This window comes from Solea solea, chromosome 1, assembly GCF_958295425.1.
Source record: "Solea solea chromosome 1, fSolSol10.1, whole genome shotgun sequence".
In the NCBI taxonomy this organism is placed as follows: Eukaryota; Metazoa; Chordata; class Actinopteri; order Pleuronectiformes; family Soleidae; genus Solea; species Solea solea.
This window is the reverse complement of record NC_081134.1, coordinates 34827087-34843175: the sequence shown is the minus strand read 5'-3', so window position 1 is coordinate 34843175 and position 16089 is coordinate 34827087. Positions and strand designations below refer to the sequence as shown.

The 16089-nt window shown below is 41.7% G+C and overlaps 1 protein-coding gene across 2 annotated transcripts in view; it reads left to right on the top strand.

Annotated features, from left to right (window-relative positions):
* The window catches only part of ptprn2 (protein tyrosine phosphatase receptor type N2), a 127667-nt gene that overhangs the window by 76456 nt on the left and 35122 nt on the right, over positions 1 to 16089 (top strand). For both annotated transcript variants that reach the window (XM_058646598.1, XM_058646589.1), the window contains exon 11: positions 3880 to 3944. In XM_058646598.1, the coding sequence (XP_058502581.1) occupies positions 3880 to 3944 (65 nt within the window). The remainder of the gene's footprint in view (positions 1 to 3879; positions 3945 to 16089) is intronic.

Genomic DNA, 16089 nt, shown 5'->3' with positions numbered 1-16089 from the left:
TGCCACGAGATAATTTGTGTTGAGTGCATGCGCTCAGAGCGCTTTAAAGGTCGTGTAAAATCAGTCTATTTTCTGTCTTTTCACTCGTTAGTTTTCGTCACTAAGAAGGCGGCAGTATTTCTGAAGCGTTCTGTGGCGACTGACAATTGAAATGGCCTCGTTCCTCCTCTTTGTTGAGTCCTTGGTGATTTTTTTTTGAAGCTGTTCACTGCTAAACGAAGACAAGGTGATGTCAATTTGAAGCAAATGTCTTCGTGGACTCAAATGAAGGTTGTTCTTTGGCAATGAGTAGCAAAATCATTTACAGGTGATATTTTATGTGGTTGGAAGAACTTCACATTTTAAGTTTTAATCCTTAAAATTTTGGTCCATTATTATAGGCAGAAAATTCACTTCACTGCAACTTTTCATTCATTCAGTCATTCATTTCCTACCGCTTTACCCTCCACATGAGGGTCACGAGGGAGCTGGAGTCAATCCCAACTGACATAGGGTGAAAGTCGGGTCACACCGTGGACAGATCACCATCCATCACAGGACAAACAAACAGAAACAAACAACCGTTCACTCTAAAACAGTGAATTACTGAAAACTCCAGAAATGCCAAACCAGGGTCTGAGCCAGCAGCCTTCTTTCTGTGAGGCAACACTTCTAACCACTTCACCACCATGGTCGTTTTCATAGTCAGTTAATCTGTCAATTATTTTCTTATTTGGCACCTTCTTCTACTATTTCCTGTCATAATGAAAAACACCGGCCGGTGGTAAAATGCCGAAATAGATCATCAAAGAGTTTAATTTTGTGGAATGATTTGTGATTAGCGAGGGTGCATTTCCTGTGACATCTTCACAATAAAAGCTCTCCAAACATTGACATTAATTCAGTAGTATATGGCCAGTGAGCAGTGAAGCAAACAACGTATTCATCTAACAACTGAGTTTGATGAAATCAATGAAAATACATAATGTAGCTTAATATATTCAGACTGAAATTGTTTATTTTCTAGCAACTGAGATAGTTTGAATCTGTAAACCACTCCAAGAGGAAACAAATGCAGTTTAACACGATCGTTGTGTGTTTAGAATTGTATTAATTTTGCATCGAGTTATCCAAGATCACCAGGGAAATCTCATTTTCATAATCATCAATGAAACTTGCACGTGTTGACTTTCAACAGAAAGCCCACGGAAATTAAGTGCTCTTTTTTTGGCTTTTCTGTGGTCATTTTGTCTTTTGAACGTCAGATGATTTGGGCTCAGTACGCCTCAGACACCGCAAAGATCAAATGAGCAGCAGGGATCAGGTCTCGATATTAGAGATCACACTAGATGGACTCAGACAATGCCTATTAAAATGGCTGGAGGAGCGTCTCTGAAATGAGACCTGACATCTCTTTTCCACAGTCTGTCAGGAGTATTTGGTGGCTAATTTGAAGCTTACAAAATTCTGTGTGTCTGTGAGAGAAAAGGGGAAGAGAGTGAGCTCCGGTGGGAGGTTAATATAACGGGTGACCAGAAAGAGATGCTGCGGGCTGTTATCTGTACATTCAGTGACAGAACAAGCAAGTCCATTGGCTGGATTCTCACTGCAGCCCAGATTCCACCTAATGAGCTCGGGAAGTACATTGTATTTACATTTAAAGTGGCTGTTGTTAGGACTGTCCTTTCCCTCACGTTGATTGGAGAGTCATCAGCTTTGATTTACAAGTAAATACTGACCTTCAGGCTACTTTGGTTTCACTTTAGGACGGTTAATGTCAGCTTGTCAGTCAAACCTGAAGCCGGAGCCGCTGTGATGTGCACGTGTGTTGATTTTCCAGGCTAATCTCGCGCAGTTTGACTCATGATGTGCTGCGACCTCAGAGGGGTCCTCATTAGGACCAAAACGTTGCGTGACCTTTTAGCAGCTTTGCCTCCCTCCCACCACCTACGCCCTCACCCAGCTGGGCCCAATTACCTCACTCATTACCCCACTCCTAAATAGCAGTAGCACCAAGCAGGTACTGCAGCTATCTGTGGAGCGACAATATGTCTCTGACTAAATACCGGGGCGACAATATGATACGAGTCAAAAACTTCTTTCACTAATGGCATAAGATTTTCTATTCCTCTCAGTCGCCGGACTTTTATTTGACCTTTTCAGCTCTCACAGCGCCTCCTTCATCCGGCTTTTAGCCTTAATTCACAGACCAGTGGCTGACACCTAAAGTATAAGATGTCCCTGTTGCTGCCATGACGATGAGATGACGGGGTGATCAGCGTTTGCGGGATCTTTAATAATCAGAAAGAGGGAAAAGGCGACAGAGGACGAGCAGGGGAGATGGATGATTATCCTAAAAGTAGCGTGCTTAATTAGATGGAATGCTGCGTACACTGTGGACTGAGTGGATTCATTGGGATAGATTAAAATACTAATTAAACAGGCCCTTTTCCAAATTTGGAGTGTGAGGTGCGGGTTCAGCTCTTCAGGGTCATTTGCATAGCCTTCATCTGGGAAATGGGATTTAAAGGACCTGCTCTTCTTAACTCTCACTCTTTCTTCCCCCCCCCATTACCAATCACATTCACATGCTAACAAACTCAATTAAAATTATGCCCGTTTTCTCTCCCTCTCTCTCTCTCTCTCTCTCTCTCTCTCTCTCTCTCTCTCTCTCTCTCTCGCCATAATTTGGCATAATCTGTTAAAGCCCGTTTGATTTTGTTTTTTAGTGTAAATGTTGCCATCAAAGTGAGGAAGGGGCTTCAAGCACAAGAGGGGAAAGAAGTCGGCTAAATGTGTGATCTTGAATGAAGGGTATTTAACACTGCCTCACTTTGGTTTGATTTGCATAAGAATATATTTCACGAACAAAGCTTTGGAAATAGCATGCCACATTTGATTAGATCAATAGATGCGAGGATCAAACTCGGGTGGTGTATTAATTACTGCGAGAACAAAGGGAGGAGCTCCAGTTATTGTCTGCTGTGAATGTACAACCACTTCATCTGCTTTCTTGTGTCTTCGCTGGGTCTGTGCTCATAATACGTGTCGTATATTATGAGAATAACATTAACATTTTTACTTAAGCGTATTTATGAAGCCACGAGGAGAAAGGCAGATCAATCACTTTGGTCAAGACTGAAATCTTTCCACCAACGTTGGACAGATGGAGATGAATATTTGAAGATAAAGTCATGGTTTCTTTCATAGAGGATGAGGCCTTCTGACTATTTGGTCCATAAAACGTCAGAAAACCTTGACAAATGTTGATCAGCGGTGCCCAAACCATGAATCATGGTGTTCTCACATGTCTTGTTTTCTCATACGGAGCATGGTAACCAGCAGATATCCACATCTGACAAGCTGAAAAACCAGAAAGATTGTTTTAATTGTTCAAAATAATGGTTGATGATTAACGTATCCTAAAGCACAGTGTGTCCCCATCATGTGCAAAACACCTGTGTGCTCTCGCAGAAGAGGAAAACCGCTGACAGTGAGCATTAAGTCAAATGTCCTTTAAGCACATGTTTCAGGCATAAATCCAGCATGTAAGCTTTGTCATTACAAGCGTGTTAACATATTGAATTTAAAGCCCTGCTGTGCCTAAGTACAGACTCACACATTCAATATCATGGCTATACAGACTCTTAGCAAAATGACAGACTGCTATTAACTGTTGCACTCAAAGACTTGTTTTGCTTCCACCCGTGATTAAGACGTTCTCATTGTGCACGGATTGGACATTCTCTTATGACCTGTTTGACATCTGACTCACTCCATTGCATCATTCTCACTCTCACTGGCCGCTTGTTCTGCCTCAGGAACTGAAGAATCTGCTACTTTGTCATCTCCTGCTCATCCTCATCACCTCCTCTGCTTTTTTTTGTCTCCCGTGTGCAGTTCAACAGAAGCAGCAGCTGGAGAAGGAGACTGGCCTGAAGATTGTGGAGGCTGGAGTCAGTGATGTAAGTTATATCTGTTATTCAGCTCCGTGTACGAGTGGGTGTTCCTGTGTCACCTGTGTTTAGGCTCTTGGAATAACTCGGTGATTTCAACCGGCCTTGGCATCTGCATCGCACCTGCAGTGTCAGTTGTGCAGCCAAACACTAATTTGTCCAAGGGACGAGTTCCACACTTGCATCCTTTTTAGTTTGCTCCGATTACCCCGCTCGCCGTATAGGTCTTTAAGCGCCGTCGTCTCCATGGCAAATAAAACACAACAAAGACAAAAGCCCGGTGCATGTGGTGTTGATCATCACCACGTAGCAACAATCACCAGATTATCTTGAGTGCTGTCGCTCTGTGGGGAGCGGGTGATGCTCATGTGACATATTCATTGGAAAAAAATTAAAAGGAGAACATGGAGGACACTCTAAGATCCAGATGAAAGGAGAGCAAATGTGTATTCATTCAACACTGATAAATATTCATATGTATCAGAGGTAAGGATCTAATCAAGCACCCATTGAGGCGTCGTAGACCCTCTATGCTTGCCTAGTAAATGAGTTTCTCTATGGAAATGAGACAGACAGCCCTAGACCCCTGAGCTGCCCTGATCATGATGCATGCTGGGACCTAAATGGATGTAGTCTGTGCATTGCAGGACAGTTGCCATTGGCAACAAACGTCATACTCTGTCAAGACAAGATCATTTTCCGGTGTTCATCTCTTATGCGATCTCCTTTTTTTTGTGTCACAGACTTTCTCTGCCCGTCTGCCTCCCTCTCATATCTTCTTTAGTCGCACATTTTCTCTCATCTTTTTCTACACCGTGTCTTCATCATGTTCTTTTTTATTATCTCTGATTCAGGTTCCTCCCCCCCCCCCACACTATGACTTTTGTCCTGGTCTTTGTCTGTCTCTCCTCGCCTCCTTGTCGTTCTTTTATTCTCATTCAGACTGATTCCTGCGCTTAGCCAGCACTGGTATAGGGGCTGTGTTTGTCATATTGGGCCTATTTGTAGATAATTAGCTGCAATAATAGCCTCTCTGCAGGAGCCAGGGTGAGGGAGGAATGATGGAAAGAGGGAGGGAGGAAAGGAAGAATCCGTCTTCCACCTCATGGGGAGAAAATCTGCTCCAGACTGTGTTTGTAGAAATTCATGTTAAGCGAGTGCTGCATTCACTGTATTACAAATAAAGAGTTGGCAAAATGCAAAACCCTGACAACTCCCTCAGAAGGTGTTTTATCAGCCGTGGCTCTGGTGTGGACGCATTGATCTCGCCAGTTTGTTTCCAAGAGAGTTGAGGGTAAGTTGTGGGAAAAATAGTAGCTTTTGACAGGAGAGCCTGTGAAGTGGGCTCTTCAGATACATTAGTTTAAAAGGTGTTAAAAACTAAAAAGCCTGCTTTCAGTAAATTTGCAGTCAATTGAGCACAGTTATGAGTGAATGCACGCTCGAGGTTGCAGAGTGAGTCTTCTTTACCCTGTGTGGTTGTGGCAAAAAAAAAATAGAAATATCCTGGTTAAAATTGCTTAGTGGATCCATAAAAGGGTGTAGCGTGAGGAATTAATAAACCCCCAGCATTGTGCTTTCTGTGGACAGCGAGCTTGTCTGAAACCATCGCTGTGGTCGCTATCATTAAGCCTTATCGCTGAGAACTGTTCCCCTACCTCCGTTTTATTTAAGAGCTGACAAATGACAAAACAGCTTAGCAAGATGTTCAGATAGAACGCATGTCAATAGCAGGAGATGCGGACAAGGATAAGAAAATGTCAGAGTGGGGGAAAGGAGACATCGATCAATAGGCCGAGCAATATCCACTCCATATAGATCACAGGCATGTCAGCTTCCTAAAGGAAAAAAATAACAATAAATAATATACATCTCAAGCAGTGAATATTATTGTGATTAGTAGTTGTAGAATGTGAGAATAAAGTGGAGGGATATTTACAGTAGATATGGCCTTTAGCACTAACGGGTTACTCTGTGTCTATTCATGCCGCACTGAAACCGTGCATTTGAATACATACGGCACATCTATTATATTATTAAACACTTTCATACTTTGTAAATGTGGAAAAAAACAACCCTTGGCAACTCACACCACACGTTGGCACCTCGTCGAGCATTGCACCTAAAAGGCACAAAGCTCTGCAACTGTGCATCTCCTGCTGCAGCCCCCGCCTCCTCGTATTCTCCTCTGTGCAGGAGGGGGGTCAGTGAGTCACCCCCACATACTCACCACCCCCGAGCTGGAGACATCAACCAGACACCAGGAAAAAGGGTTGCTTACGCTGGCAGCCATGCACGCAGCATGGTTGGTACCAGTAGGGAGTGCGGAGAGAAGAGGCAAGGGGATAAAAAGGAGGAGGAGGAGGCTCTGAAAGAGATGTTTTGTGAACGTAATTGCCGTGATCACTCGGTAAAAGAAAGAAAAACAACATATCTTATGTTCGCCTCATAATCCTTTACAAAAACGATTGAAATACGACAAATCCAAGGCTTGGAAATTGTGACTAAACATGCCTTTTCAAGTTTAACATCTTAACATCTACTGCATGCACAATTGATGTCAAGATGGCTGCTAAAAAAGATTCAGTTGAGTGCATACATGCCAACACTTTCCTCTGGATTAAAAATGACATTATAGCACATTATAGATCTGACAGCTAAAGGCAAGAACATTTCATAGAGAAAATACGTATATATATTTGTCACAGACTCCACATTAACATCTTCATTTTCCTCTTCCTTTCATTTTGAAAATGCCTGCTTTGTTCAAAAGCTCTTTAAGAATTACGGCGAATACTTCAACATACAAGGCAAGTAAACAACAGTACATCCTCCATAATTTCCCATTGTCTTCAAGCCAATAATTCCAAATAAAGTTCAAGGAAGGATGCGGCTCCAGATACTGTAGGGTCTGAGACGGTCCCCGTGTGATTAAGTTGGTAGTTAAACTGAGATTTGGTGACATTTTGACAGCAGTCTCATGTTCGAGATAACGCTGGCAAATTGCGTATGTGAAGAGGCACTCATTAAGCAAAGAATCCCCTCAGCTGCACGTCAACTGATTATTCAACCACTAAATGTAAGTCATATATGACGAGCCAGGACTCTCTGCCTCTGCGTTGTGTATTGCTTTTATGATAATATTTGTGAGGCTGCCGTGTGTATCCATAATGCCTTTGTGGTTTTTTTTGTTTTGTTTTTTTTCTTGTCTTACATGCTCATGAACCTAAGTCTCTGGTTTTCCGTTCAGTAGCGACATGGAGGAAGCAGAAAGGTGAAATCAACATTAGTTCCTAATCCTGTCATCGGTCAGTTGTCGGAGGATGTCGCTGTCAAAGGCGAAGTGCGGGGGCACAGATGCAGAACTCATCTCGGAGAAAGGTCACATGTAATGATGACCTCTCACAATGGATTTGAAGGCTTTCTTTCTAATATCCTGTACCATAATTATTACAGGGGGCAAATCTAATTCACAATGTTCTGATAAGCCTCTCTGAAAACACGCCGTAGTACATCCCCTTTTCGATAATATTACTCTTTTTTTAGCAGTTGAATAAGTAATCTTTTATCCATATGGTTTTAGTATGTGTCTCCAGATGAAAACATATCACAATATTGCTCTTTTTAATGACCATTTGCCCAGTTATGTCTTCAAGTCTCGTGTTTTGTGTGATTTTTGACGAAAAGCCACAAATATTCTCGTAACAATGATAGGAAAAAAGGAGAAAGGCAAGAAATCCCTTACAAAATATTGCTGTTTATGTATTTTTGCATATTTGTTTGAAACACGGTGCAAGCAACCGTGAAATAATTGCTGTTTGTTTTCTGTCGATCAGTTGCGTCGCTGCTCTTTTGTTCTCGCCATCATTTTAATATCAAGCTCAAATACAGTGGAAACCTAATCTTGTGAAATTGACTCAGTGGGATCCAGTAATTCCTGGTCCAGTCACAGGGATGGCGGTGGAACCAGCTCTGCCTTGGATATTTATTTCCATATTTTGGATATGATGCGCATCAGTAGCAGCCACTATCAGTGCCTTTTGCTTTTCCTTTAATCAAACAAAGCCTGAATTTGGTCGCATACACAACCTATAACAACAAACAACCATGCACAACCAGCAGCAAATGCAATTGCTTTGAGCAAATGGGACAGATAATTTCCATGGGGACTTCAAAGCAAAGCTACGCTGACCATTTTCTCCCAAAGAGTAGAGACGGACACTCAAGTTAAAATAAATTTTCAAAACTTGTATAAGAGCTGCACAAATTGATCATGTACTGGCATGTGTGTACACTTCCCACATGTTGTTTTTTCATCACAAGATGAGTAAAAAAATACATTTGATGTTCATTTTGGGATGTCTTTTTCTCATTTAAATGTAGCTCCTCAGAGGCAATCACAGAGGCTTAGTCACATGGTGAAGTATTTATTCAACCCAACCTTGTGTATATACGTGTATGAGCCATTCAATTCCACACTGGCCCTCGATTGCCTTTTCCCACACTGAATGACAACCCATCCAATCTGTTTCAAACACTTAAATAAAACCGAACAATAAAAAACATTGCAGCCTATGAAAATTTCAGCAGCGCAGGAAGGCCAGTGTGGACGTTTTGAAAGTGTCTAAAATGCCATTACTGTGGCAGATCTGGTTGTGAAATGTCATATTGGAGCAGCCCCACTGTGCCTGCAGCCCTGAGTAACACAGCCTCTTTGGAGAGTCCAGCTGCCTCCCACAGATGAAAGTCCATCCAGCAGCTCCGTTTCTCAGCAACCTTTTACCATCACCTGACCTTTGGACTGCAGAAATGCCTTTGATACCGTGCCATGCAGTTTGGTATTTGCCTCTCTCTATATCATGACGTGTGCTCTCCCCTGGGTAAGGGTGGTCTTGTCCGTTTTTAATGAGTGTCAGAATGTAAAGTGTTTACTCTCCTACCCTTTGCTTCTTTATGTTCCCCTGCCTTTGTTGAAGACAGGTACAGTTATTGTGTGAAACCGCGCGCTGGTATTTTTTACTGAGGCTGCTGAAAGGCAAATCTTCCGCTCTTTTGAAGAGCAGTAAGCGAGGCCAAAGTGTCAGCGGAGGTGTTGTGCATGTTCGAATAAGATTACAACTCAAAATAACTGATAAGGCGCTCACATTCTTACAATAATTAGTGTAAACTGTGATGTTCGGCGCATTAACATATATTGAATAGTTTTTAATTTGTCATAATTTCCCTCAAGGTTGTGCAGTTAAGAGTTCCTGCGTTCAAGTTGGTTTCTTTCAATATTAAGACTGCAAGCTGTTTTATTGATGTCCATGTAATGTGAAATAATACCATCATTTAAAAAGGCTGTTATATTTTAAATTTCCCAAATGCTAAAAGGAAGTAAGGAGTGACCACAGATATAAAGATTTGGTCAATCATCAGCCCTTAATTGCCTACAGTTTAAATGTGACCACAAAGGGTTGTTGGTTCCATTTTATAGACTAGATAAACTCACTGTGTGAGGTGTAACATACCTCTTGCCCAGTCTCAGGATTGGCCTCATGCTCTGTGATCCTTTGTCATATTTAAACTGTACCATCATCACCAGATCAATTATTATTCATTCATTCATTCATTCATCCATCCATTTTCTACTGCTTTATCCTCCACATGGGTCGCAGGGGCGATGTGCCAATCTCAGCGAAAGGCAGCGTACAGTCCATTGCAAATTCAATTAAACTCAATTTCATTTGCATAGCGCCAAATCACAACATACATTAGCTCAAGGCACTGTACAAAGTAAGACAGAAACAATATTATACAATATTATAGAGAGAAGAGAAACCCAACAAGACAATGAGCAAACAGTCCAGGCATCAGTGGAGTGAAAAAGGAAGAATTCTCTGACAGAACCAGACGCAAACATGTTTCAGCATCTGCTTAGACAGGTTGGGGTGAAAGGAACAATGGGGGACAGAAAGGAGGGAGAGACAGAAGAAAGAGACAAGAAGCAGATATATATATAACAGTTGTATCAAGTTATAGCGTTAGACAGGACAGTTCTGATCAGTTATAACATGTTTATGGTTCTACAATGTCATTTATTCATGCAGTAGCATAGATTGTTGATTAAAAAAACAATTCTGATATCAATTTTAGTTCAAATAACAGCTACATATGAAATGACAAATGTCTGACAGATTTCTTATATTTGTATGAGTTGGTACAAAAGTATGGAGCCCCAGACATGAAATGGGGGCAAATAGTCTGTAATGTGCACAAAAAATATTAATTTACGTAATCGTTCAGTGACAATGATTCTCTGAAATACCAGATTTTTGAGAATATCCTTTTAACTCATTCCCTACCGAAAAATAAACTCATTCATACTCTGACCAATGTCCAGTTTCAGCCCTATTTCAAGGTAATTCATGTTAATATTATTAATTAGTATTTCATGCAGACTTTATACCTATTTCATGGTCACAATTTAGTATTTTGTGGCCACAAATTAGAGTCCCGTCCCATGTCATGTCTAGGGCTGTGCAGAAAAGGCCATCTTTGTGTTACTAAGACAAAGATGCCGGTACATCTCATACAGTTCATTTGTTTTATCATAACGTACACATACTGTATATCATCCCTGAAGTTCATTTCATATGACGCCACTCTTGAACGAAAGCCCTGCCATGCCATTATATGGTCTTGTGTTGACTGGTGTCTGGCAGCAGCCGCAGCAAGGTTGAGGGCTGGATTCCTGCGGGAGGCTGAGGGTTGGTCGGGGGTCTGCGATGTCCACAGCTGGAAATCATGGCAGAGATTTTAAATGTCAGCGTTGAGGGGGGAAGCGACTGCCATTTGGCCTGACAAGCTGTATGCCAAGAGACTGGCAGCGGGATGCAGGGGCAGCATGCTCCCGTTCCCGGCCTCAGAGCGCTCACCTTCTGCCATTTATCATGCGGCTTCTTGCCTAGCACATCTGGCACCTTAGCATTAGCAGGGAAGAGCTTTTGCTGCAGGCTAACAAGTAGCTCACAGTAATCGTTTAGCACAAGAAAATAAGTCTGTTCATTTTAGTTCAGTGGACCATATAGATAACCTCTCCAACCCCTAACCCTGCGAGACCTCGTGCAATAACAAGCTTTATGCACATGCTCCACGTCTTCTTCTGCATCACAGCGCCAACATACAGTAGAAGATATACTTTACTTTATATTATATATTTTGTGAGTATGAAGCTATTTCTTGAACGGATGCCATGTTCATAGAAAACGAAAATGAAAAAGATTGCCTGGGGAAAGCAATTTTTCCATGTGGATTTACATACTTACTGCACATAATGGCGGCAGCACAGCGTGTGCTGTAAGAGGAAAATATACACGTTTGAGAACATAATCATATGTTCGTGTTGATCTTTAATTTAAACATAACTGTCTCTTTAACAGCACATTTTAGGTTCGTAGTTGATTGACGGAGTAGATTAATTGTTGCTCAGTGGGCACTGAATACAGAAACCACTCCGCTCTCAGTAAATTAAACGCAATCAACTGCCATATCATTTTTTATTGACTTTAATTGACTCTAATTGTGAATCCTGCTGTAACTGCTCGTTTCTTTCTGCATGGCAAGGTCAGCTAAATTACTTGATGAGCTGTTCCGGTCTTTTATATGATGACCTTGACTTGGTAGGGTGTATGAATGGCTTCCTCCTGCATGCGGTGATGATGTTTGGAGTGAAACTATCGACCATTCTGCTGCACAGTGGCTTCATATCCGCTGCTAAAAAAAGCAACACTACTACTACAGTATGCTGCAGTTGTTCAACAAACTTTAAACGTGGCATTTAATATTCATCGATTGTCTGCCGACAAATCCTTTTTATTGGTTTTAACTCTCTCAATCGACTTGCACCTGAGTAGAGACGGACGTGCTGTTAATGTAGACTCCCTTTAGATCGCGCAGGTCATCTGCAAGTTCTGGCCTTTGAGTTGCTCCACAGGTGAGGACAAAGATCTTTAGGGAGGCAGCATTTAGCGTTTACGATGCTCGTCCGTGAAAAGGCATTGTCAGCTTAGCACTTTCGTAATCCGTTGCATTTGTTTCATCATATTTTAGTTATGTTATACAATTCATTTTATTGTTGTATTTTTTTGCATTTTATAGTTTTGTATATACGTGATCTGTTTTGTACTTTGTGTTGTATTTTTACACATTAGTTGCTATATGAATAGAGTTTGACTTAATTTCATTCTTTATATTTCAACACTTTACAGGACAGCAACAATATGATAGTCATTTTTGCAGTAGGTTAGTGCTATTATGAAAATACTATCTTATTTTATAGTAATCATCAATTAATAGCCTGGTTATATCAATGGGAAATGTCTTGGGACATTAGAGAGGGGGTATTTTTTACTTAATAATATGCTAATTATTAGGATTTTATCCACAAACATCTTCATGTGAAGGTGTTATCCGATGTTAGCCGATAGCAATTCTCATTACCAAGCAATTACCTTGATGTTTCTTTAGAAACAACATTGTGTTGCTGTCACATCATGTCCTTTTTACCACACTGTTGCCTTTGTTTATTACCAAGGTAAAAAACATAGTCAGTATTGCTGTAATGTTACCTCCATATTAGAAATGATTTACCATACTATTACGGCCATGTCGTTACTGAACTCTATTTCCAGGAAAATGAAAATGTAATCCAATCGACAGGAGATTATAGATACTCACATGTTCACTTCACTACATGATGTTCTTATACGATAATCCATGATATCATGTTATTACTTGACTCCTATTTGTACCTGCTATTAAGTTTAGTCTAATAACCGTTACTCTGTCAGCATCAATAACCTAAGACTAATTAGGCCCCGTAGCCATGAATGGAAGACGTTTCTTTAATGTGTTTGCAGTAATGTATATCATCTGTCAACCTTATATATTATGTGACGCCGTCATTATAAATGTGCCAAAGTAAAAAGCCGTGGTAAAGATCAGTCACTGATATAGTGCTGCTGTGAAAATGGACGAACGTCGTCTTGCTGTAGTGGGAATTCCGCTTTACATATCACGGTCGTGTCCACGTGTGTGTACATGTTCCACACACAGCATAACCGATTTACATTCAGGAGCACGCTTGTCATGTTTGGTGAAACTGCACGTGTGCGTCTAATATCCGGTGTCGTGCTGCTGGATACCTGCAGAAATACAACACAGTTACATCAGTGCAGCTTAAGAACATATACAACAACAGTTCTGTACATCATCTTGATGAATCCGAGGATGATGATACCTAAAACAACATCCAAAATTAATAGAAGGAATTACATCTCATTGTTGGAAACAACAAAAGGCAAAAGGATTCTTTTTTGGCAAGCCAGGTCCATAAACACATAAACACATGCAATCAAATGTCAGTCACTGTTCATTACATTATTCACGTTGAAGAAGGAGCCAAGAAAAAAAAAGAAAAAAGACATCATCACAGCCTCTCAAAAAGCCATAGAGTGTAATTATGTTTGTGGGTGAAAGCAGGCTAGATTGATTATATGCATTTACAATAATGAGCTGTCAAAGCATTATTATGTTACAGAGCCATCAAAATCTTGACATAAATCATAATTAATTCTGCCTTCAGAATTTCCGATCAGCCATACTTTGTGTTGTTGTCAGAGGTTGTGGTGTGACGCCATCCCAGTTTCATCAGGGATTCACAGAGGGTTTGGTTTGGCTCCAGGGCAGACGACTCTTACCAACCTGCTGGAAGCTGTGAGGTAGACAGACAGTGAGGGGTGTGTGGGGGCTGCAGTGCCGGGTAGGTTGAGTGTCAGCGCCGCTCCTGCAGAGGATTTTTTTTGCAGTGCGGAGCCCCCGACTCTCTCTCCCCCGCCTGATTGGTGTGGCTTCATTAGCAGGGGCTGCGGCTCCTCCGATTAGCAGTAATTAAAGAGAGAAATCAGAGTGCTCGCCTCCAGTCCAGACACAGCCAGTGTCTGTCAAGTGAGATTGCCATGGAACAGATCTAGCCTTCCTGGCCGCATGCCACTCCACAGTCCCCCCTCGTCCCTATAGTCTGAGTCTGGAGAAGAGGTATGGAGTGTTGGCGTCTGTGCCAAGTTACCCTCTCAGTAACCCCCAGGGTTACGCAGGCACACACGCCTCTCCCCATGGGTGCACGCTGGACCAGCGTTGTCATGGTGATAATAGGGGGAAATGTTAAATGAAGACACTGATGGCAATTTATGAGGCTGTGGCCATGTGCATTTAAGGGAATACGACCCTTCGCCTATCACGCACTGCCTCCTGTGGTGCTACATCTATATCTCCACTTACACAAGCTGTGGCTGATCACTGGGGCGTGTGCTCGGGCAGGCGGTCTCAATATGCCACGGGTCCACCAGCCACCGCGATGCAGTTGGCGACACATGGCGCTGATTGTCCAATCGAGTCGATCCGAATCAGAAATGTGTATGGTTTTCATTTTGTCTAAGCTAGAAGAATCTACTAATGTCTTGAGAGGGATTCTAATGGAGGCTATTTAAATACAAATTGTATTACAGAGCCTGTAGAATCCAAACAAGATTGAATTATGTGTTTTCACACCAGTAAAAAAGTGGAAATGTGACCATAAAAAAAGCGTTCAATATCATAATGTGTTCAGGCTGCATTGCCAACCTACCATCAATACTCTCCACTGCAACCGGGACCTGGCGATTGGTTTTCCAAATACTTGTAAACAGTTCCTGACATAGTCGCCATTAAACAAATAAGGATTGAAGGCATCATATTCAGCAGCAGTTTAACTGCTTCTGAAAACAGGCCAAATTTGATTTCTTTTTAGTTGCAGTGCTCACTTCAGGGGGAATGCAAGTGGAGTGACCATCTGGAACAGGGGCTTCTTTTCACTGCAAGTGTAGCTTCTCCCAAATCCGAGTCGTGAAAACTGTCTGTCGTGAAAGAAAATAACCCCTCTTCTTGACGTGGCTCAACACGCAGCAATCTCAATATTTACATTTTATAGCTGTATGGGAGCAGACACAGCATAAAAGGCTGCAGACCGACCCCTGTCATTGTAGATGTGTACGACCTGATACTGCACACGGCACCAAGTAAGTAGCTGAAGGAGCAGGTATGCAGGCGTCGTGCAACACATCATTGATCGGAATCCGTTTAAAATGGGATTGTTGATGTCAAGTTATGAGGCCATATTTTGGAAAATTTGTATTACAACAACCACTACAACTATGATGGAGTTGGATATAGAGAATTCAAAATCAACAATCATGCCGGACAAAAATCATGCCATAACTCTCTCTCAAACATGAAACAAGAAAAGGGAAATACATTTGTATAAATAAGTACTTATTTTAGGTGTGGATACAGTAAAACTTGTGTGTTTTGTAGCTAATGATGTCATTAGCTGATGATTATTTTTGGCTGCTGACACTAGTTGTTGTGGGAAGACACTCATGTTAAAGACATGGATCTATGCACTGAAGCAGTTGAGGGACAATTTCTTGTCTCAGGGTCACAGCAGCACAACTTCTACTTATGTTGTCTTTATCTGCTACAGGTACGAACAGTACTTGTGCAAAAGCAACATCATGCACTTGGATTATTGTACGTCTGTCTTGACTTGAGACGGCGTACGAATAACTGGACTTTTTTAACGCTTTGCACAACTCAAATACAGCACCACGGTGGTTTTGTGCCAAATTCAGTGTTTCAGAGGCTTTCAGATGGTTTGAGGAGCCAGGTATGAGGAGGACACATCCCGTTGAACCTATGAAGTCACACTGTGCTCTCCTCTGAACACTACTCTTTGTTCCCCCACTGTCAGTTTCAGTATCAGAGTCTCCCAGCCAACTAAGTCTCTTGTGACTGGGGTTTCAATTATGAATGCTACCTTTGACTACCTCTGTTATTCGGCGGCGGCCCACATATCCCTGCCTGCCACCACTCATGTGTGACTTGATGTATTGTCTCACTGTTTTCCCCCCTCTTTCAAAAATTAATTGCAGTTTTATCTCTCCCCAAGATAAAAAGCCTGCCGTGAACATAATAGTCTAAAAGTAGTGTGGGTTCTATTCAAACAAAACAATTAAAACCTTGGTGTTTTCCTCACTGTTTTGGATTAGATATTTAGTGGCAGTTCTTTTATCTCTTA